General features: G+C 35.8%; 1 protein-coding gene across 1 annotated transcript in view; it reads left to right on the top strand.

Annotated features, from left to right (window-relative positions):
* LOC121411069 (probable serine/threonine-protein kinase kinX) overlaps nt 1–24,227 on the top strand; it is a 48,909-nt gene that overhangs the window by 5,728 nt on the left and 18,954 nt on the right. The window contains exons 2-3 of the mRNA XM_041603561.1: nt 10,777–10,811; nt 21,325–21,388. Of these exons, the coding sequence (XP_041459495.1) occupies nt 10,777–10,811; nt 21,325–21,388 (99 nt within the window). The remainder of the gene's footprint in view (nt 1–10,776; nt 10,812–21,324; nt 21,389–24,227) is intronic.

Genomic DNA, 24,227 nt, shown 5'->3' with positions numbered 1-24,227 from the left:
AAAGCTCATCGCTCAACTCGGGAGATTGCTTAGAGGATTGTACGTCTACAGCTTGTTTGCCTTGCTTAGAAAATTGCATACGGATAAGCTGCAAGGCGTGGTTATAAGATGATTTCTTAAAGGAGGATTCAGCTCGATGTGAATGCGAGAAAAAAGGACAATAATTATAATTTCATATGTTTTAAAATATATATTACATAAAGATAATGGATGTCTTTACCTATCTTTTTCAAATACAATTTAAATTCCGAATTTGAAGTGTTATTTTGAATGTAAGCCGTTCAAAGCAATTAGTCAATATTCTATCTGGTTGTGTCCAATTATGATTAATGAGTATACTTATGGAAGGCATTGGGAGGTTAATATTTATATATAAACATTATGAAAACGGTGAACGTGTTGCCGATTAAATTAACAGCAGTACGAGGCTCTTGCAATTACTGAATGCCGCCAGAGTATATTTGTTAAGATCACTATGATAAGTGAAGTACTGAGGACGAAACATTGGAAACATTAACTTCCGAGTCATCCAAGTATGTTGAGGCATTTCGATACAAAAATTTAATATCGGCTACGTGTTTATTTCAATTTGGAAATTGGCATCATAAATATGTTTGGCTGAATATTCTCCACCAATAAAACTTCAATTGCTGTAGGAGATGATTGTTCCATTAATGAATAGGGCTGTAAAAGTCATGTTAAATCAATTATTCTCCGCTAGGGTTTTGCCAATATTGGTTACCATTCGCAATGTGACTTCTCACTTTCTGAGCCCAAAGCTTTCAATTGGTAATGACGTCATTGATTTTGTTCCCATTCTCGCGCTAGGAACAAAACAATCAGTCGCTCTCCAACATCCAGATCAAAAGCTATAGTGTTTTCTCATCCGCTCCTCGTCGGGTAAAATGCCATTTGTTCTCATCGCTGATAAAAACATTTTGACGTAATGTATGCATGATTAATTCTATCAATTACGCTCCCCTAAAATAGAGAGTCCGTAATCTAATTTTGAAGAGAACCTCTTTTAGATATTGCTATAATGAGAAAACCAAGGCTTTACACTGGAATAATGATTGTTACTGGGAAATTCAAGGTTTTATATTTTAACATTGGGCATCTTTAATGCAGGTAGTCAACTCCCTGGTAAATGTCACCCTTTTCCTTATCACTTTGGGCTTTTACATTAGCAATGGTTAAGGGGAGAAAGAGTGAGTTTACGGCGCACTTTCATAATCAGCCTTGACAGTTGCTATTTCATCTTACACGTGCAGACGGCAGCATTTTTTTTATTAATCTATTCATTTTAGGGGCGGAAGTTGTAATTCAAAGTTTAATGCCTTGTTACATTTGCTAAGATAATCGTACAATGGATTAATCTACGATTTACCAGCGAAATGGGGCATCGTGGGTTGGTACAGGTTATGATACGATATTTCGGCCATCATGCGCTTTCTTGTTGAAGGCGATCTACAGGGGTCAAATATAAAGCCATTAAGAGCCTTAAAGGTCTTTCTTATTTTACATCCGATTTTAATGAAATTTTCAGTATTATACTTGTTGAATTTTTCTCTTTTTATTCAAATCAAGTTTTTGTTGGGGTGGACTTGTCCTTTAACGAGTTTGGAGAGATATTGTGCTTGGTTGTAGGTACATCGTGTGTTTTCTGCGCGGTATATACTTACTGAGATCGTACAAAGATCGTTAACGATATATTTAAGGGCTTAGATTGTACGATATTGACTCCGTTCTAAACAAAATTGTAGATGCTACGAAACCGATGCGATCTTCTTATGCCATTATGATGATCGAAGACCAGAGGCCCGTTTCATAAAAGACTTGCAATTGTTGTAACTTTGCCATAATGGCAACTACCATGATAACAGAGCTCAGTAACCAATCAGAATCAAGGTTTCCATGGTAGTTGCCATAATGGCAAAGTTACAACAGTTGCAAGTCCTTTATGAAACAGGGTCCAGATCTCAAATAAAAATAGCCTTTGTCGAGACATCCAAGGCGTCTGACTGCATGCATAGACATAGTGTATACAAATCTGGGGTTCGATGTGTGTGTTTGTTCCCGTTTGTGTTGCAAAAAAACTCCTACAAATCCTCACGCGCACACACCCACCCATACGCATGCACACCCACACACACACAAAATAATGGAAGGAAATCGATATGCATGAAGCGCATCATATGATTTCATGCGTCATCCAACATTGTATCCGGGCACCTTGGTCTAGTTTCGAGAGCTATTTGAAAGCTATATTGCAACTATTTCATGGAAATTGCAGGGATCGTTTTGTGGCATGATCGAGAATAGCTGTCATTTTGTTTAACTACTTTCCAATTACATTACGCCATTCCATCTTCGATGTAGTTTTTCTTATAACCGCAGACGGTCCATTAACTTCGATCCAAGATTGTGGGAGGCAGGGTGAAGCAACCCTTGCATACAGCTTGTGCCTCTGTTACCAATTCATGGAAAGTAATAGAAGAATTAATCTGATATGAGATGCCTGCACATTTTAACCCTTTTCACGGAAAGATAGCCGCCGGAAATGGGTCTCCTCTTGGTATATAACAAGACCCCATGTTTTCGGGGAGAATGCCATGTCAACATTACCGCGGAGTTACGATGGGTGAGAGATGGTTAGAGAGAGAGGGAGAGGAGGGGATGGAGGACGAGAGGAGGGGTAGGAGGGAGAGAGAGAAAGGGTGGAAATAGAGTGATGTTGCCCCCCCCCCCGAAAAAAAAATGATGACTGTAATAAGTCGACGAGGAACAGAGAGAAAAGTGAGATTAGCGGAAATTGAGAAAATGGGTGGAGAAAGATATAAAGTGAAAGCAACATTTTAAAAATCATTATTAGTTCACTAAACTCCTTTCGATTGCGACTAATATCGGGAAGCTCAAATGTAACACACTGAATGAATTTAAGCAGATGCATAAAAGAAAATTAACCCCAGTGACATGAACAGAAGTGATATGCGTGCCCTTATTTATAAAACCTCCGATACGCCCCAGCAAAGGGAAATATAAAAAAGACGGGCTGAATATTGAGACTTAACCAAACACAAATGGCATTTATCTAACATCTTGCTATTGATTCACCGGGCTTTTAGTTCATTACATGAATTTCACTATTGATTTTTTGAGTTCGAGTGGTGATAGTCACAGCGGTGATGAATAATAAGGTAATTCCCTTCTACTCACGGTAGTGAATCGTGATCAACATAATCATAATAATTACTATAATGTCGCATTATTACTGCTTTCACTGAAATTGAAATTGGCCTTAAGGAGCCGCCCTGAATAAGAGAGAGGAAGAGAGAAGGCGATATTGATAGGGGAAGGGGTGGGGAGAAACTAAGAGGAGGAGGATCGCGGAAGGGTGCAGAGAAAGAAAGTGTTGAGAGTGAGAGGTGGAAAGTAGAATGTTCAGTAATAATGGGCTGAAATTAGAAGACAAAGAAACTGTTATTGTTGCTATGATTACTATCATCATCATGATTACTGGTATGTCAGGAGCTAGAATTCAGAAGGAAGTCACAGGAGAAAAAAGGAGGAGGAAATAGGAAGGAAAAGAAACAAGATATGAATGTGTTTTAACTTACAAACGATTAAACCCTTTGTTATAACGAAACTTTAAAATGGAAGAAAGGCAAGAGAAATATACTCAAAGAAAAAGAAACTGATGGGGTTGTAATAATGAGAATATACAGAGAATATACAATATTATTCCATGAAATATTGTCATGAAATAATAACATAAAAATATAAAACTCAAATTGAGGAGTTACATTCCTTGTTTTACTGACACGATTTCTTAGTCTTCATCCAACTTTACCAGTATAATTTTAATATTACCCATTTAAATGAGTTGCATATATTCACTTTGTGTTATTCCTTGAATATATGAATATAAGTATATTATAATATAGAAAATTTGAGAAATCCACTACCAGTAGTATGATTATTCTGGCAAACATACAACGCAATAGCTTATCGGGAAGCCTATAAAAGGTACATGTATACGTAAATCATTAACCTATATTGGCACAGCAAATTGCCCCTCGTTGCTGCACAATCGCTATGGAAACACATTTATTTTAGGGAGGAGTATTGGTAAGGGTGTTCTGAAAGCATGAAAATGGCTGAAAGAAGCTCAATTACCCTTTCGAAAAGCCACTTTAATGACCTTTTTTAAAGCATGAAATCTAGAAAGCCACCTCCGATTTTAGTCTCTCTCAACGGACCCAATATGAGACGCTATTGAAGTGATAGGAATATTTTTTTCGAATTTAGGTTGAGTTGAGATGAGGTGTGACGGTTTCTGTTTTTTTTTCCGGCGATGGGGTGGGTGATGATTTCAAGGGGTTTTAAATATGGCTTTCATGAACTTGCGTCTGTGTTCACAGTACTGGTTGAGGGCATGAGGGTGGGAGAGAGGGGGGTGTTTTCAAGAGAGTGGATGAGGGTAAAGAGAATGGTGACATATTTCATAAAAGCAGTAATATCAAGAAAATCGCAAACAAAACAGTATACAATTATTGGTAAATTGCTAATTCGTCTACTGCCAACTCGTCCACTCACCACATGGTCTAACTTTCATTCAGTCCCTTGCCATTCCGTTTATCAAGATTTCGTCTAATCACCATTTCGTACATGACCATTTCGTCTAATATCCGTTTCATTTTCATTCATTTTGCATGATTTAAAACTGAGTCAAATAAAAATAAATGGTATATGAACTAAATGGATATTGGACCAACTGCTTATTAGACGGAATGGAATTAGACTAAATGAAAGTAGACCATGTGGTGAGCGGACGAATTGATGGTTGACCTAATGATAGTAGACGAGTTGGCAATTAGATTGGCATTAGACGAATTGTAAATTTACCCACTTATTTTAAAATAATTTACATATTAATCGGTGCTTATAGAGTGTTACGGTATATTTTGATAAATTTTAGACGACGAGTATAAATTTGTTTTTACTTGTCTTGCTTGTACATCTTGTTGCGAGTACCAAGATTTGTTTATCTTGCTCGTAAATCTTGTGAAAATTTTATTGAGGGTGGGGGTTGAGATGACCCTATGTACCTGACATCAGGGATTGAACATATGGTAAGAAAAAGAGAGCGAGATACATCCGCTTCTGGGAATTGCTTAACGAAATTTAAAAAGAGAAACTCTACTGTAGAGATGGGGATGATAGCGTATACAATTTATTTTAAAAAAGCCTACTACAACTACATTGCATTGTAACATAGCGAACATCAGACTGTCGGATGATGCACTTCAGGGACAAAGATGAGCATTAGCGCTAATGTCAAAGTGACATTCAATTTCAGTAAAATAAAAATCAAAGGAGGTATGGAAATATCGTCCTTGTGACAAGCATCACAACAGGCAGTCATTGTAGACGTGATTGCGAAAACTATGGAAGTCCGTTTATATTAAAAGTATAACCTTAATATAATATACCATGCATTATCCTACGCCGTGATTCTGAATAACCTTGCCGTGAAAAAGAAAGTGCGGTTGTAACTTACGTCAAATGTGTTGAAATGCTTAATAAAAAATTAACCGTAAACATCATTATTTCTTTTCTGACAGTAGGAATTGCAAATTGTATATTTTTCATCGAGCGAGTCTATTTCCAAAACAGTTCAAAAGACGCAAATAGAACTATATCCATTTACATTGTATGTAAATTCGCACACTGAAAAAACGTAAAAAAAACGTTAACGTACGAAAAATAATGTAAACGTAAATAATGCCAACATGACCGAATTGGTGTTTGCGCGTTTGAAATCTGACAAATCACATACACTCACTTTAAATGCTATCATTCATTCGACACACCTTTGATATTAATTAGAATGGGGGCTTAGTACTTAGTAGCTGATAAAAAATAACAAAATTTCAACTTCAACAAAATTAAAGAGATTAGATTCAAAGTCTGGCAGGAATATCAGATTTTAAAATCAGATATAACTAGAGATTGTACCGTCATTGAGTTTCATTTCAAATGTATTTATTCAAAATCCACATTTATCGCTAGTATTATCTGAGTTGAATGGCAAACAAAGCTATTTATATCCTACCTTTGGGTTTTCGTATCAAGCTTGTGACAAATAATACTATCCTATAATTACAATAATCATCCGGGGTAACATCATATGGATGGGAGAGAAACGAGAGATTGTGGTAAGATGATTATCTTCGACATTCATGAATATTACATGTGTGTATAGTCCTCTATTACCAATATAATCGAGTCTTTATTCCTAGATTAATTCAAAACATTCATTTTCTGAAATCATGGTTAGAGCCTTTCCTTTTGTACGTTGTATATAATTCTGATTTTCTTTTATAAAACGTAGCTGGTTTTGATTTGGTCCACTTTCATAAAAAGGTTAACCTTTAACTTTTGAGACCTACTTTTTTTCTCTTATAAGTTTGTTCATTATAGGCTGAAGGTACAATCGATATGAAAGAGTGGTTCTTTGATCAACTGTTGTTCTCTATCAGGGCACTGTATGATATCAACAACTACGCGCTATTGTCGACCCCGAAACACATCCCGGTTACAATTTTATATCAAATTACGAGTGTGATACCTTCTTTTATTCGTCGACCTAGAATCCATTACGTCCAAACAGACCTTGGTGTGGAGATAAAATAGGTCTGGAATTATGAAACTTTACTTGATACTTAATGCGATAATTCCTTTTGCAGCTCCAAAAAGCTAAACTGGAATGAACTTTGAAATATGTCGTGAAAGATTGGCATCATAGTGAAGATCCCTATTTTACAATAAAAGGAGAGTGCGATGTGCAAGTAAAAACCTGGATACATCTTAAAGAACAAGAGATCCGGTTGGAGGCTGCAGATTTTCTAATGATGGGAAGCGCAGCCTCTTTGAATGCTGGTAGACCAGTTTTGTATACAACTTCACCAGGCAGGTGGTTCCATATTCGGATTGTCCTTGGGAAGAATGAGTATTTGTAAGAATCAATCGATGATTTTGGCACAGCGAAATTCAGTGTATGGTCCTTCTTTGCAAGATATGTTGCCGGAGTGACTATAGCTGGCATTGGCATGTTGACCAGTCTATAGTGGATCTTGAAAAGAAGAGAGCATTGGTCCAAGAGTCGCCGATGATGTAGTGTGTCCCATCAGTGAGCAGACAACATGTGTGAGGATGACGTAGACCATCTGTAGTCATGGGCAACAAAACAAGCTGCTGTTCTTTGCACTTGCTCAAGGTTTCTGATGGCAGTCAAGGTGTAGGGATTCCATGCCTCAGAGGCATATTCAAGCTGGGGTCGAACCAGAGCTGTGTAAGCTCTCGACTTCACTTCTCTTGAGCATGGCGAAAGAGTTCGGGGGATAAGTCATAGGGTCTTGCTGGCCTTTTGCCTGATATTTTGACAATGTGTATTCCAGCGGAGATCTGGTGTTACAGTTACTCCCAGGTACTTATACTCAGAGACTCCTGGGACAATCCTGGATGTGATATTGGTAGAACTTTGGACTGCGTTTCCGAGTAAAAGACATCACACCATACTTTTTAACGTTAAAGTGCATGAGCCAAGTTGATGACCATGAAGTTAAAGTATGAAGGTCCTGTTGCAAAGCATTATAGTCAGAGTCTGATGAGATTTCACGAAAGATGACACAATCATCAGCAAAGAGACGTATGGATGATCAAATGTTATCTTTGATGTCATTGATATAGAGTAGGAAGAGAGTAGGGCCGATAACTAAACCATGCGGTACTCCTGATGAGACCTCCTTCCATGATGATTGACTCCCATCAACAACAGCTCACTATGACCTTCCAATAAAAAAGCACGGATCTAGTTGAGAGAACCCCAGAGATGCCATAATATTGTAGTTTGATGGAAAGACGTTCATGCGGTACCCTGTCGAATATTAAAGAAAAAATGTGTGACGTTGGCCTAATAACTTCAAGAAACCATGCTAGAAGTCATGCATTCTCTTGAAAAACATCTATTACGGCGTTCCTCTTTTTTCCACCACAATTAGTAATTGTATTCAAACTCTGTGGCCACTGACGTAATCTTACCACACTCTCTATCGTTTGTGGTTTAAGCCAGGGTGTCGCTGCAAAAAATCTCGACCACACCAATTAAGGCGCCAAACACCTTGTAAATGACATATAAAAATTCCCGATGATGGAGTGCTCAAATGAGCCTCATACAAAATAATATGGCGGCCCCTGAAAACGTGTGAATTCACACATAGGAAGGAATGATCGGTGTATTACGGTAGAGAGACCTGGAGGACAGCATGTAGAAGTGGGAAGAAATCAGAGTGTAAGCCAGTAATCATGAATAAGTGAGAATGTCACAAGTCCTAGTCGAGGGGTCGGCTATATTAGGAAGTGGTCTAACTCTAGAGGGGTAGAGCGATGCGGAAGAGTAATATATCGTGACACCGGGTGTTAATTATTCATAGCTATATTATGGTTTAATAATGTACTCAATCTAACCACTAGGATAATGGATTGATATTGCATCCAAAAACATTCAAGGCACATATAACATTGCAATCTACGATTGTTTGCTAATGCAAAATTCTTTTTAAAAAATATTCAATTAAATACTTGCCCAATCCGAGTTTTGTTATGATTTTTTTAGACAAACTTCTCCTATGAAGAAAACAAACTTGTGAAAAATAAAATTTAGTAGAATTTACAATCGGAACATAAAGTTGAATAATTTTGGGGTTAAGATGAACATGCATGTTACAGCGAGATACAACGCCATATCCTACATTTTACACAAACTCATGTTGAAATTTAGCCGCGAAACATATGTTTTATCTTTTTCCTTCTACCCAACAAGCATGCATGTCTCTTTGCATTTGATAATATTCATGATATTTCACTCAACTTTTTTAGAATGTATAAGAAATTATGGGTCTTAAAGAAAACGATATTTTCTCTAAATAGAAAATGACGAATAATTGGCATATATATATATATACATGAAATGAAATGCAATCAGAGAAAGTCTTCATGTAATGTCATCACAACAAGAGCCCGTTGTGCATGTAATTAAACTTTTTTAACACCTGGGGACACATCTAGATTAGCCATAGTAGAAGTAAAGACCGAATATAGCAATATGATGATGTTCATTTGAATCTCGGAATCAAGGCAATGAGTACTTGGCAAGTCCGGTCTGGTATCCAGAGCGGTTGGGGTGGGGGAGTGTAATCGTTTGTCCAAGGATAGAGCGCAAACGGAAATTCATAAGAACTATGGCAGTTGAATGCATGACTATTCTCGAAAGTTTAAAAAATTGATTTGCCATATTTCATGTACCGTCAGAGCAGGAGATGCAAAAGGGGAGCACTGGTCGTTTCCTCAGAAACAAAGCAATATCTGGGTCTGTGTGGTGCGTGTGGTTTGTATGGGTGCGTGTGGGCGAGGGTGTTTGTTACAGAGAGAGTACGTGGATGACAAAGCTACTAAGTCTGTATACAACAACCGGTTATTTTTTGTACAAACTTGATATCTTCATTAGATAACTAACAGTATAATAACATATCGTCAGTCCACTTAATTAATATTGCTTTTGATTTTAAAGTGAACCACATATTTCATTCTCATACCTCCATTACTTAAATTCAATTATAACAAACTCTCTTCCTCGATGCTCTAACCCATTTTTGAAATCGAACTAAGATTTGGGAAAAAATTCGTCGTCCTTTGGAATTTAACCGCACTTATATAGAATAACCAACATGCCCTAGGTTTACGGAACATTTTATAATCTGGGAAACGGATTCGCTAGGGCCATTCCCGATGTCAGCTATACACTAAACGTTTAAGATCACGCTTGGGTGTATACATTTTTTATTTCTTCTCTGATGTATTCTCTAATTCTGCTAAAACCTTGTTCTCCCTTATTATGTTCACATCTTCGTTAGATCGTGCTTGGATGTATACACTTTCAAGATAGCACCCTCCCTCACTCCCCCTCTTTATCTTTTTTTCTCATGTACTCTCTCTCTCTGTTTTTCTCTCCTTCATCCTGTTCTTCTTAAAGATTATGTTCACATCTTCCTTAGATCATGCTTGGATGTATACATTTACAAGATGCCCCCTCACTCTTCCTCTCTGACTCTCTCTTTCTTCTATATACTGTCTATCTCTCTCTCTCTCTCTCAATCTTTCCTTCATCCTGTTCTCCCCCTTCAATATTATGTATGTTCATATCTTCCTTAGATCGTGCTTGGATGTATATACACTTTCAGGATGTTATATTATTCCCCCTCTCTCTGTTTACTTCATCTATTCACTCTCTTTCCCACTCCTCCTCTCTTTTTCTATGCATATCTCTCCTTCATCCTGACCCCCATCAAGATTATTGTTCACATCTTCCTTAGATCGTGCTTGGACATATACTTTCAAAGGGATACTCTACCTCACTCTCACCCTCTCTCTCCGTTCCCTTTATTCTCCCCTCTCTTCTCCTCTATCCCTTCTTCAGCCTGTTCCTCCTTCTATAGGATATGATCACATCTTTCTTAGATCGTGCTTGGATGTACACGATTTCAAAATGATATCCCCCTTTCTCTCTCTCTCTCTCTTTCTCTCTCTCTCTATCTTTGTGCCTGTAATGTATTTTCATTCTCTCTGTCAATCCCTTCTTCACCAGATTTCCTAATCAAGGTTTCTTATATTTTGACATTTTGTTAAAAATTCTCTCCTATTCTTATTTTTTCACAGAAGACAGACAAAATGATGAAACAGATGTACAAAAGGTGAGTGCCTTCACTTTCTATCATCATTGTTAGTATTATAGGATTAATCCTGAGGAACAGCATGTGGTATTTAGATTACAAAAAATGAAGTTGTCATTTCCTGATACGGTTTGTTTGAATTTCTTTAATCTAGGATTTTACAGTTAGGATGATCACAATCGTTTCTTCGAATTTTCACAATGATTTCTATAATTTGTATTATATTCTTATATTACACTGTGTTGCAATGTATTGCTTTTTCTGTCGTTGTTATCTATTAAGGATTTTGAAAAATGTTCATGAAATTGATTAAAACGCTCCATGTTGGACTATAATGCATCACATATAATCTGAAGTTTCGAATTGAGATAGAATTCATATTCTCTCCAGATCAAAAATATATAAAGCTTTTCTCCGGGGAAATCAATATTATGGTTATATACGCAAAATAGAACAACAAACAGAGAATTTAAGTAGACTGATGAGTGTAATAGAGACAGCGATGAAAAAAGGAATGATTGATGAACGGTAACCAGTGACGAAAGCAATGAAAAAAAGCGATGTTACCAACCGTATCAAAGTAGATTTTTATTAGACTTGCAAAAACATGCTGCTAAAAGCAGAATACCCTATACGTCTACCACACTCTCACGAACTGATAGAGATTTATTACCCTCGTTTTCAGAGACATAAATCTTCCGACTGTTCCGAACAAGGCTGTAGATAGACCCCATCACACACATACACACATACACACCGACACACACACACACACACACACACATCATCCAGGCTTGATGACGTGCACCCGGCATGCACGTAAACACAAAAACGAGCACATAGATTCTTAAATAGGTAAAAAGGAAATTTGAGAATATACCAGAAGGGAAATGGTAAAGGCTGATTTTCTTTGTCGTCTCGAGTAGGTTTTCCCGCCTTGAAATTCCAACAGTAAACGGAAGGGAACCGCGTAGAAAATCGAATATACCCGGGAGGCAAACAAGTTACACCTGCCAAGAACCGGTCTAACAAACTCATGTCGGCAATAGTACGAGTCAACCCGATATGTGCCATTTCGATACACTGTCCAAAATAAAAAAAAATACATCACATTTATGTTAGACATGTAGTATGAAATATAATAGCGTTTGATATATGTTTCTATCATCTTCGATCTACTTTTTTTTATATATTACATTATGTAATCTTACATTATGTAATCATATGATTAATATTTTGGGGTGATCATGGTCATCACTAATCCCAATAAAGATTGAAATTAGCAATATATATAATGTAAAACAAATATCAAATTAATGGAATTTTGTATACAGAAAGATGCATGCGAACTGAAAATGAGAAATACATCTGTTTCTATGATTAATCTTTCACAAAATATGAATAATCGCCATGAAATGATTAGCTCCAGTAAAATTGGGTCCTGATTACCAATTAATTCTCGAATTTCTCTGCATCAAACTGCGACAGGCGGTTTCCTGCTTAAAATATCCTTGCCGACGATGTTTTTAGGTTTATTGTTTTGTTCCGTTTATTTTACCCGTGGCCTTTCTGTTAATTAGTGACAGCGCAATGTTTATACGAAAATTCAGATAGCATGCACCGCATGCCTGTTATCCGTTTTAGGCATCCAGTTATCTATTCTTTCATCTAATATTCTTCTGCATAGAAGGGCTGCCAAGGTAACAAGCTCTCTTTGAAAGTGAGCCAAAAGAAAACGGGTCCGGGAATTATTCATGGATGTTCTATCGATTTGGTCAAGAAAAAAATAATGGTTATGAATTATTGTGTGCAGTAAAAGAAGAACAGAGATAATATCCTACCCTTTTCCTCTCAATCACTCTCTCTCTCTCTTTCTCTCTCCCATCCTCTCACATCTTCTCTTCAATAATGAGCGCAGAATTCACCCTCCAGTAACAACTCATTCATTAAGAAAGAATACAAAAATACCTCTTTATCATGTATTTACAAGTTTTCGTCGCCTTACATAAGAACATAATTACACCTCGAGTGATAATAAGAGTGAAGAAGCAACCCTTCTTCGTGTCATTGTGGCGGACGCAACATAGCTCTCGCCGCTAATGAAATTTCACGTGAGAATAACAAGTTAATGAAATCAATTTCATTAACAAAAATAAGAAAGAAGATAGGAATAGATTAAGTGGAAAACTGATTATTTACAATTCGTGCATTCTTGCATAATTGTACAGGCTGAATGGATAATTCCATTGACAACCTCAATCGTTATTTTATGTGAATATTATTGTTCTCCCACCTTCATCATCTCATATATCTACGTAATGATTGTTTGGATGATTCCTCCTAATCAGATAGCGTCATCATCCTGGAATATTTGCAATCAATTTTATTTTTACAAAATGTATATATTTTACTTCATTTTGAACAGCGATTTGTATGAAGGTTTGTGACTTTTTTCAAAAATTAAATTGTACTGTTTTATCGTTAAAAAGAATCATAAAAATCAATAAATGTCCTTCGTAGTGATCGTGAGAGATTGCTGATGACAATCACTTTTCATTTGTCATTCGGGATATTTGTAAATAAGCCTATGGTGGTTGCTAAAATTAGAGACTTTAACGTTATTGACTTCCCTTTGTATCGCAATGTGTTTTAATGGGCAAATCGCTAGCGAGTGAGCGATGGCCACATCAATTTTCATGGCGTGCCGTAGGACATTAGTTTATTGTTTGCCACTATGCGCATCGCTGTCGAAATGAAAATTCAGCGGCAAGTTTAAGAATCGGGTGAAGAGGAAAGGGAATGGGGCACGGGAGGGGATGGAGAAGAGGAGAAGAATGGAAAGTAGATATGGAAAAGAGTAATAGTTAATAGGATGAAGCAATAGGGGGAGGAAGGTGCTGATGAGGCGACGATTTCTCATGAGCTAAACTGTTAAAATGCTACGACCTTTCGAGCTACTTCTCAAGCGAGTAATTGAGAGTGTTTGCTGTCAGATTGGGGACCTATTGAGAGACGAGAGGAGTACTTCTGTTCAGATCTGAAAATTAAAAACACCTCAGAATGTGGCATTTGTCCTTGAGGAATACATTTAATCTGCTAATAAATGATCATCAAGTACTAGAATTTTAAAGCCGGTACTACGAAGTTAATCTAATTTGTGGGAAAATAGTACATCGTAAATGAGTAAAAGAAATTCTGGTCTTTCGATTTTGATTTCGATAATGAATTTGATATCAAATTAAACAAAACCAACCTTTTTTGATAGTAAGGTCTAAACGGGTAGAATCGCAATCTTTCACAAATTCAATATTAATTTTTAAAAAAGTTTTTATGAAGAGACTGTTTGAAGAAGTTTACTCTTCTATTCTCGAATAAACTTGTACGTGCGTTGTAGTAAAATCGGTTTTGACTATTAAATGATCATGAAAAGATATGGAGTCAATACCCTTAAAAATGTCAAATATACACAACCCTCTCTCTTCTGGCTTTTTTTTCTCACTCTCATTTCCTTAACTCACTTCTTCGCCCTTCTATCTCTCTCCTTCAATCTATATTACTTCTCATCCACACTGTCTCCCTCTTTCTCTCCCTTTTTTCCGTTAATCACATCACTTCTCTCCTTTTGTAATTAATCTTACTATGCCTTTATCCGGTCTGTTCAGTTCGAGAACCAATCAGGGACCCATCTGGTCATCCTGACGGACAATAATCACCAACCTGTTTGTCTCAATGCCCATTTTCTCATCTGTATGGATGGACTGTGAAAGTCATTTTCACTCCATAAGCCCCTCATTTGAATCAGACTACAAGGGCTTTATCACCAGGTAGTCACTCCAGTTGTCATCTATTCGATGTGACTTGGGTGACAATGGGGGTGAATTAAATCGGAGAATCAAACCAAATCAAATTCATCTCCCCACGGGAGGATACCGGATACATTCTCATTCCGCATATTCTATCCGCGACTCGAGCAGATATCGGATCCGGTATGGGTTTCTGCAACTTTCTTTTTTATTCCGACCGCAATATTCACCTCGTCCCGCCTGAATTGGTTGGTCGTATCTATTCTACCTTCCCTTTTATGCAATTCAGACAAACTTAAGAAAGACATGGCAGAAAGTAGATTATATGACATGACACATTGGTACATTATCTTATTCGGTTTTCGATAAGTTGCAAATAAACAAATTTCTTAATACTATATTGATAAGACTCTACAGCGTCTTGAGAATGTTGGATCAATATTCAAAAGGGAGGACATTATTACTACTCCTAATTGTCATTTGGATTTATTTGATTGACAAGTACCGCAAATACAGCCAATTAGAGGTGATATCTCCTTGATCAGATGCATGGAATGACGTTTGTAGCTTATACACACTTTTGTGAAAAGGTCTCTTCGAGCACGGTAAATCTCCATTCAAAATGACCCAGGATTAATCACATTTTCAAAATGTAACCTTGGTATTTTTTTTTTGGGGGGGGGGGCTATGTTGACTGAATAAGATTTAATTGCGTGAATTTGAACATGCTCGAAATATTAACGTAATATCAAAACTGTGATTATTTCCTAACCCATAAATGATAATTTAATCTTTTTGTATTTAGAGTTTCTTATGAGGACCAATATCAATTTCATCAGGGGCCTGTTGCATAAAACTTTTTACCTGAGAAAACTCAGGTATTTTTTACCAGAGTTTTTTCCCTGTGTTAAAGTCAATGGCAGAAATCAGACTAACCTTAGTTTTCAGTTTTTACCAGAGTTTTCTCAGGTAAAAAGTTTTATGCAACAGGCTACTGGTGTTACAAATAGCAGTCTTATTAACCAAGCAGATCCAGATCATGATTCACGTCCGTATGGCCGTATATGCATACACCTAACGGCATAGCTAGAATACAATTTGTTGTTAATGGATATTGTATGGTAAATTCCACATGTAGGAGGAAACAGTGTAAAAAAGAGCATTTGCGCTCCTATATCACTGAATTTATCATTCTCTCTTGCACATTTATTACGAAGAAAATGAATCTATTCAAATACTTAAACAAGAAGGAAGTCAGAATTTTATAGCCAAAATGTCGATGTGTGTATATATATATATACCTTGCAATTCATCCAAGGGATATAATGTACGTTATCCCTAATTTACTTGCTTTGGATCTAAGATATCAAAAGACGTCAATAATAATTACATAAGTTGCAATGGTTGTTTTCCTCGGAAAAGCAAAATATTTCAGTTTTTGTAAATAAAATGCCATTATTATTAATGATTATCGATATGACGAATGGAAGCACAGCTATTTTCAGTTTGAAGGTATCCGCCTAATCCGGACAAGTCCATGGATAAACGAGCCTTTTTAATATAATAAAATCAGCACATTTATGACCAAAACGTAAGTGGCACTCTGTTGTTAGTTTAATATATATGCCCTTTCCATCCTCGATGATGATCACTAATATTGATAAGGTCTTTATGATGATTGGTCTTACTTGTGCCAATGGAACACTTCGCGATTTATCAAAAAGAATGAAATCACCTTTTTCTGACGTTGAAGTTTTATTTTGAAGTGATGAGAAGAACAGTGTGTAATTAAGATATAACTCATTAACTAGAAATGCGATAGTGTTAATCAAGATTTTCCATACATCTAGCCTTAAATTACCCTCCGTATATACCAAGTGTATGTCCAGCGCAGTAGCATGCGACACAAGATAACGCCGGTTGACAGGATTCTTATTGGTATGGTGATATATGAAAAGTAGTCTATCTTAATAAACAAAAAAGCAAGATTAATTTGCTCATACAGGTCTGGCCATTCCTTTCTGATTCAAAATGATTGTAATTGATATTGATCACGATACTGCAACAAATAACAATAATATGATTTGAAATCTGATTTCCCTTTTTTGTTACAGGAAATAATTAACCATATACAAACAAATCATAAATGATAATGGTCTTACGTCTCTTGAAATCAGTTCTGGCAATTATTCCAAATTATAGTATCCAGATAAAAGTCAAAGTTGGCTTAAATGATGACACCGATGTTGAAGCACGATGAATGACAAGAGTCACTGTAAAGAGTTGAAATGTCCTTGAAGACGATGTTGATGATGATTAACAGTCGATTTCAGCAATTCATGGGTTGAAGAGTGTTCATTAAAACAGGTTGATGATCTCGATGAGAACTGAGAATTCCTCTCTCAAAATAACTGCAAACAGTTCATTGATGGCGGGTAAATAATTCCACAGAAGATAAATATTCCAGGTGGAAACAAAGTCTGCTCTGACATAAAGTCTGACGTGAAACTCTTAGCTCTGATCTGATATGATGAAGTGATCTGATATATGATATGATGTTCTTGAAAAAACTGTCACCTTATATACACATTTCAACTATTCTAGAACCTTCTAGTATTCACTATTCTAGAGGCTTCTAGTATTCACTATTATGGAAGGTTCTAGTATTGTCTACATTTTGTCATTAAGAACATTCTGCTCATTTCTAGAGCTGTCTACATTTGAAACACTCTTGAATGACCTCATTGAAATAAACAATGTCAACAAAATAGCTAAGCATATTGTTAATTTACACTACCAATACAAGTCTATTGTAAAGCAATCTCTATTAAAAAATCATTGGCCTTTAAATAGGCAGAGGCCTGCTTAACAAAAGCTTTTACAATGACATTCTGGAATTTTCTTTATTTTTGTTAGGAATTTCTTTAAAGAGAAGATAAATAAATGAATGTAATTGCTCTTACAATTCTTCTATATGTAATAAAATAGCAGCTGAATATATTATTTGAGTTTGAATCATGAACAAATTTGCTAAATTCTTTAAAAACGAAATCAACCGTGGACTTACTAAAACAAAATGCCTGATCCTAATATTACGATATCATCATGATCATAGCATTAAAGGGATGCTCCAGGCTGAAGGTGTTTATAGTTCAAATAATAGAGTAAAAATCACAGAGCAAAGTGCTGATAATTTGAAAAAAAATCGGATAACAATAAAGAAGTTATTGAATTTTAAAGAATTGCATCATTCCGGTGAAACAGTTCGAGGCATGTCTTCATGAATATTCATAAAATGGGCTGATGATGTCATATCCCCACTTGCTCTCTTGTATTTTTTTTACATGAAATAAGGTTTATTCAAAAAATTATTACCAAGATTAGCAACCGATCAAGTGCATTGATTATTTATTGCTGCAACTTATTTCATCATGGAGACACATATTATGTGGAAAAAATGAAACAAATGTGATTTCATGTTAAAGCAAAAGAAAAAGGAGGATGTGGGGATGTGAAATCATCAGCCCACCTAATGAATATTCGTGATGACGTGCATAAAAATAACTGTTTAAAAAATATTGCTAAAAAAAATAACTTCGTTAATTCAAATTCTAACTTCGTCGTATTTGCTAAACTTTCGTATTCATGATTTTGTATGAAATTTTAGCATCATTTGCTCTTTGATTTGAATCAATACTCTATTTAGATGTAAATATTCATTTCAAAGCCTGGAGCATCCCTCTAAAAAAGTCGTACCACTCACTGCTAATTGTTTGACTTTCAATACGAATTCATTAGGAGGAGACAAAGTGTTAAGTAAATTGACACATGACATTATATTTCATATTTTAAAATACATCATTAAGAACCCGTTTGCTATCATTGATTATCACATCATTTTGCATCATCTCTAGCATCTATCATTGATTAACACCATCTGGTATCGGGGGTCATTATCATTCACCAAGAACTTATACCTGTTGGAAGAAAAGACTGAATGATGCAAGATGAAAACAAGCACAATGATCATATCCTGTCCTCGTAAGATCATATGCTTTAAAAAAGAAGAGAGAGTCTCAGTACTGTCTCAAGTCTTTTTTTAAATACACATACCTCTGAAAAAAGTATTGCCTGTCAAAGAAGACATCTGACTATTTTACCCCTGGAACGATCCATTTCAGTCAACCATAGAACAGCATCAAGTATATTCAAGGATCGATGCCTGAGGACAAAGAATAATGAATATTTCTGAAGCCTGTCAAACGAGAGATTGAGTGAGAGGCGATGCAATGGAGAGTACTGTACGGAGGAATGCCAGTGTACAATCGAAATACAAACTAGTCTAAATGAATAGAGGAATACACTCTCAAAAAAATCGGTCAAAATGACTAGTTAATTGGGTGAGCTGGGTGCAAATGTTATTCTAATCATATTTGACTATTTTCTAGTCGTATTTTACTAGAACAGAGTTATGTACGACAAGAATATATATAAAAAGGTCACTAAACATATCAGTTGCACACAGCTGACTACTGATCTAGTCAATTTGCGGATTTCTTTTAAGAGTGTATAGTCAGATTAATGCAATTGATATTTTCCGTCATAAATTACTATTTTGGTGTCAAATGTAATTAGACAATAGAATTAAGTGTCTGTGATATTAGTTCAACCGAGCATTAGCTCTTTCATCTTGTCAACTACAGCTGGTTTATCGTAAGAGTAAACGAGATGCGTAACATCTTCCTTATTTCGATTTAATTGAAAATTAAATGTTTATCTGTATAATGTAACATTAAAAAAAAACATTCACCACAAAATAAAGCGTTTTCATTGTAAGCTTATCAAATCAAACGGCCGATGTGGATGGATTTGTGGAGGGAGGGAAGCGAAAACATTTCGGAATCAAGGTACTTCCATTGGAGTATTCCATGAAATTGCATATCTTGTGGTGAATGTTTTTTTCTAAATTCAGAATTAGTTTATCGCCGGCGAGTTGACTGATCATGTTCTAATTTTGTTAAAAAACGTATAATGTGATATAATTAAGACATATGAGAAAGCAAGGGCAAAACTGAAAGGGGAGGAGATAGAAAGAGGAGGGTTCGAAATGTATGAGAAAAATGGGTTTCAAATTGATTAGTGTTTCTTTTTAAGAATACTGAATATTTTGAAGTGACGTATATAGTGGGAGAGTTTTAGGGGAAAGGAATAAATAGTCTCAGTAGATCAGTAAGATGAGGTGACACGAAACATAACTCTACCTTTGCAGGTGAAAGTGTTTCTTGATAACACATCCTCTAAAATTGCATCATTCATTGGATTCATACGCACATACAGCAGAACTGCCTGGCCACCTTCAATAATCTTGCGAGACCCTTTTGACGCTAGCAGTGTTGATTTTTCAAATAATTTATAGATAAAGATTCAGGTCATAAAAGGAAACAAGTTAGATTATGATTTTGCAATTTGTTGATTATGTAGAGAATAGTGATTTTATAATTTCGTAGAATACCAAAATTATGACTGAAATACTATTAACGTGGAAAAAATACTTGAAAAGAAGACGAAATTAAATAAACTGGTATATGCTTTCGATTATTATTTTAAGATGGCAATGATCCACAATATTTGCATAACGGTGTTAATAATAGTATTGACATACATGTAGGTTTCCTTTTTTCCTCAGCATTTTGTTCAGACGGTAGATTTATATCGGTAAAATTATTGTTTGCCATTAGGTCATTTTTTTCCCTCAAACACTTTAAGCAGACCCTTTAATTGGTTGTTAAGAAGGCACTTAGAGAAAAATCTGGATTTGAAGGACCATTCAATTAAGCCCGATGGTCTTTCATTCAAGTAGGCATATGGAACCGTTTTATGTCATAAATCCATGGAATTTTTTCCCTTTTAATCCTTCCAAAACAAATGGACAAACGATCCTTTGTCACTATCTCTGTTCGGAGATCGAAATGCTGCTGACGTTAAAACCGCCCACATGATGACCTTTGCTGAAAAATAGAACTTGTATGGTGATTCGGGGATGTGGGAAGCATCCTGTAACCTTAATTAGCTGCAGTCTGCATAATCAGGTCGATAGACCAACTAACATTTCAACCCAACACCATGAATGATGAGAATATACGCGAATAGGTTAACTATTATCCATATGAGAACATTAATCATTTCATATGTAATGCTTAACGATAAAGCTGCTGATGACTATGCGTGATCATTTTACGTGATCTATAAATGGCGCCGTTCATCATCACTATCGCTTACGCATGAATAAAAGTATACCTTGTGATGCTGTTCTGGTAAAAGTGCATATATGGGTTACATGAGTCTATGTAAGCCTAACATTTGAATTATATTCGATAAGAATTTGATCAGGCTCATTAAGCTCAAATTGAAAATGCATCGTACTACAAATTAAGAATGTGAAGTCAATAGAAATTAAACCACGCAGGGAGGGCGATGCTATTGGAGTTTTGTAATTGTACTGGTTGAAATGGGGTGGAGGATGGGCCAAAAGAATGTTTGTATTGTGGGCTTTTTGTGTATCTCGCATCCATTTTCAGCGCTGATTACAGCATTGGGTATATAGTCTTTCATAATTCACAAAATTGTCATTATATTCTGGTCAACACTTATTCTTCATGGAGGTCATATATTGCATTGTTTGTGTATATTCTTAATCATTTTTACGAATTGTTTTGTTTTTTCTACAATAGGTCGAAAATGTAGTTGCATCACAAAACAGAGAGGTAGATGACACACAGCTGAAGCAGGACCAAGGTAAAAACTTCAAATTAAATTCAAATATTGATCATCTGTTATTATTCTCACCATTTCCCCTTCCAACTCTAGAACCACATGCGAGAACGGAAACATTTTATATAAACATAATCATTATTGGATGATATTTTATGGAGATGTTCGTAAGTGACATAAAACGTTACGGAAAACTACAACATGTTTTAGATGCTAGCTACATAGAGACATTTTAGCACAAGAAAACGTCAAGATCGAGGGTCATGTTTGAAGTCATCACAACCAGCTTTCTGAAACAGTCCTCAAATTTATATGAATTGTATATGAAACTAGACCTATATTAACGCGCAACATGGACTTTGACATTGGTAACTTTTAAAAATTTAAGCCCAAGGAAAGGGTTGTACACAGTAAAAACGCTGTTTACTATATTAACCTTACAGTATTTTTTTAGCAGTTTAAACACTCATGTTTAACTTAAGATTAGATATTGAAAATTAAACTTTGTTGCTTTAGATTTAAACGCTTGTTTAAACTGTTTAAATAATTACTGTAAGGTTCATAATGTAAACAGCGTTGTATAATTTTTTTACTGTGCACTGTTTCATATCTCTCATGAGCATGATGAGTGGAATTCCTCACTCCGAGTCAGGCATCCATTGCATGCCCCGAACGAGACTAGAGCAGAATCAAATCAAGTGTTGGAATAATATGTTTGACGTAAAACAGCCTCGGGCAATGTTGCTGGAGCAAAATGTCTGATCAGATTTCAGATATTGTGCTTATTATTCATTTTTGAAGCCGGATGATATAGATCGGCTTTATATCTTATCGATGATAACCCGATCAGGAAGGAATTGAATGTGACGCTGGCCTTACTCTCCGCCGCATAAATCATCCTATGTCAACATCACCTTAAGCGGGTTTGGGGCTTGAAGGTTTGAGCTTTAATGTAGGCTACGTCACATCGACTTGACTTGCTGATATTACAATCCTTTGAAGTCTTGTGTAGGATCTCAACTACTTTCTAATACATTTCGTCGCGCTGGTTCTTGGAATCTTTTTTTCACTTCCTCTTTCCTCCTCTTTGCCATAAAGATTTGTTTTTGTTATTCTTAATATTTGGTTTTTCTCCCTGTTTCCTGTTGTGTTGTTCTTTTTCTTCTTCTTCTTCCTTTTCTTCTTCTCTTTTTTCTTCTTCATCATCTTCTTCTCCTTACTCCTTCTTTCTTTCTTTCTTTCTTTCTTCTTCTACTTATTCTTTTTTTCTTTTTCTTCTTCTTTTTCTTCTTCTCCTTCATCATCATCTTCTTCTTCTGTGCTGAACACTGCTCATCTTCCTAATGATGTTAATGTGTATAGGAAAAAAAAGACCTGTAGGCATATCTCGCGCGTGCAAGTTTGGGATAATCTAAGACAGCAAACACATTATTCTTGACGCGAAACAATAGAAATGATGACAATTGATATTTCCAGCATTATTCGAAAGACAGTATAGGTAGTAAGATAGCAAAAGTGAAAAATCTTATTTCATTATTGTACGATACATACAAGGTTCCAGCACCGATGTGGTATTTTCACCTCATGCATGTCATGACACAATCCTTTATAGATTCAAATTGCAGTTAATGGCGTCACCTAATTCTATTACGGTGTTTTGGTGTAATAGCATAGTTAATATCCCTCCCACACTCCCCTTGGGTAATTAGCAATATGGATTCAGTAAGATAAGACCACGTGACCACTGTCACCTCACACCTAATTGAATTTCGAAGTACACCTTAGGTTCTGAACCTTGCAAAATTATATTCCCCAACTACCGCTAGATATTCTCTGGAGATGTGCTTTTATGAACTCTTCGAAGGCTTAGTTTATTGCTTAAAGATGTGGAGCATTTCGTTTTAGGAAAGGGGATCAAAGCGCTTGTTTCTCCCTTATATTTAACTTCCAAATACCAACGTTCACAATCTCCGATGCTTCTCATTGCAAAATATCATATCATATAAGTTTTCCCGCTTATTTTTCACATTTAAATAATTCAATTCAATGTTATGACCATTCAATTTCGCTTTAGCCGTGATCGCCTCAGTTATTTGTCATTGTGTTTCATTATTTCATTTGTCACTTGAATGTGTTTGTGTATCTGTGCAGATAATTATCAAACAAGTCACTAGAATATAGATAAACAGCATGCAATTTAATGGTTTGGCAAGTAGAACCATTTTTCCGCATGTGGGTCCATTAATTCTGCAAAACATTCTTTAAGTGAATCAAGTAATTTTATAGAGATAATAATGACTGGGCGTTCAAAGTAATTTTTCCACAGGTCTATTCATTTTTTTTTTGCAACATCATTTTACAATGTGATATTTATATGTTAAATAGGTGCATGGAAATTAAGAAATGGACATTCAAAATCGGATTTTGTAAGGCGTGGCAGTTGTTTAGTCAAACGAATTGTATGTAGGCAAGCAAGTTCTGAATTAGTGTATTTGATTTAAGATATAAAGCAACAAAAACAATTTGAAATAGTGTTTATAAAATGAGCTAGAATGAAAATGTTTTTTTTCTAGATTAAAGACACCGGTTAATGGTATGGAGCCACTCCTTCCAAATCGGCCGTGCTTGACACACAGGGGATGATTACCCGTGAATTTTAATAAAGTTGAAAATATGTATAAAAAGGGACATGTCAGTAGCGGATCCACTTTGGAATGGCCTTTTTTTTAACTGGAATGTTTCATGCAAAGGCAACTGGGGACCTTTTTTTAATTTTCAAGTTTTCCTTGAACAAATGACCTCGATTTTGTAGTAAAGATCTTTTTTCTTAGGTTGTCAAAATTTTCCTGTACAAAATGCCCCC

The sequence above is a fragment of the Lytechinus variegatus genome, chromosome 3 (genome assembly GCF_018143015.1).
Source record: "Lytechinus variegatus isolate NC3 chromosome 3, Lvar_3.0, whole genome shotgun sequence".
Taxonomy (NCBI): domain Eukaryota; kingdom Metazoa; phylum Echinodermata; class Echinoidea; order Temnopleuroida; family Toxopneustidae; genus Lytechinus; species Lytechinus variegatus.
This window is presented reverse-complemented; position numbering and strand designations above follow the sequence as displayed.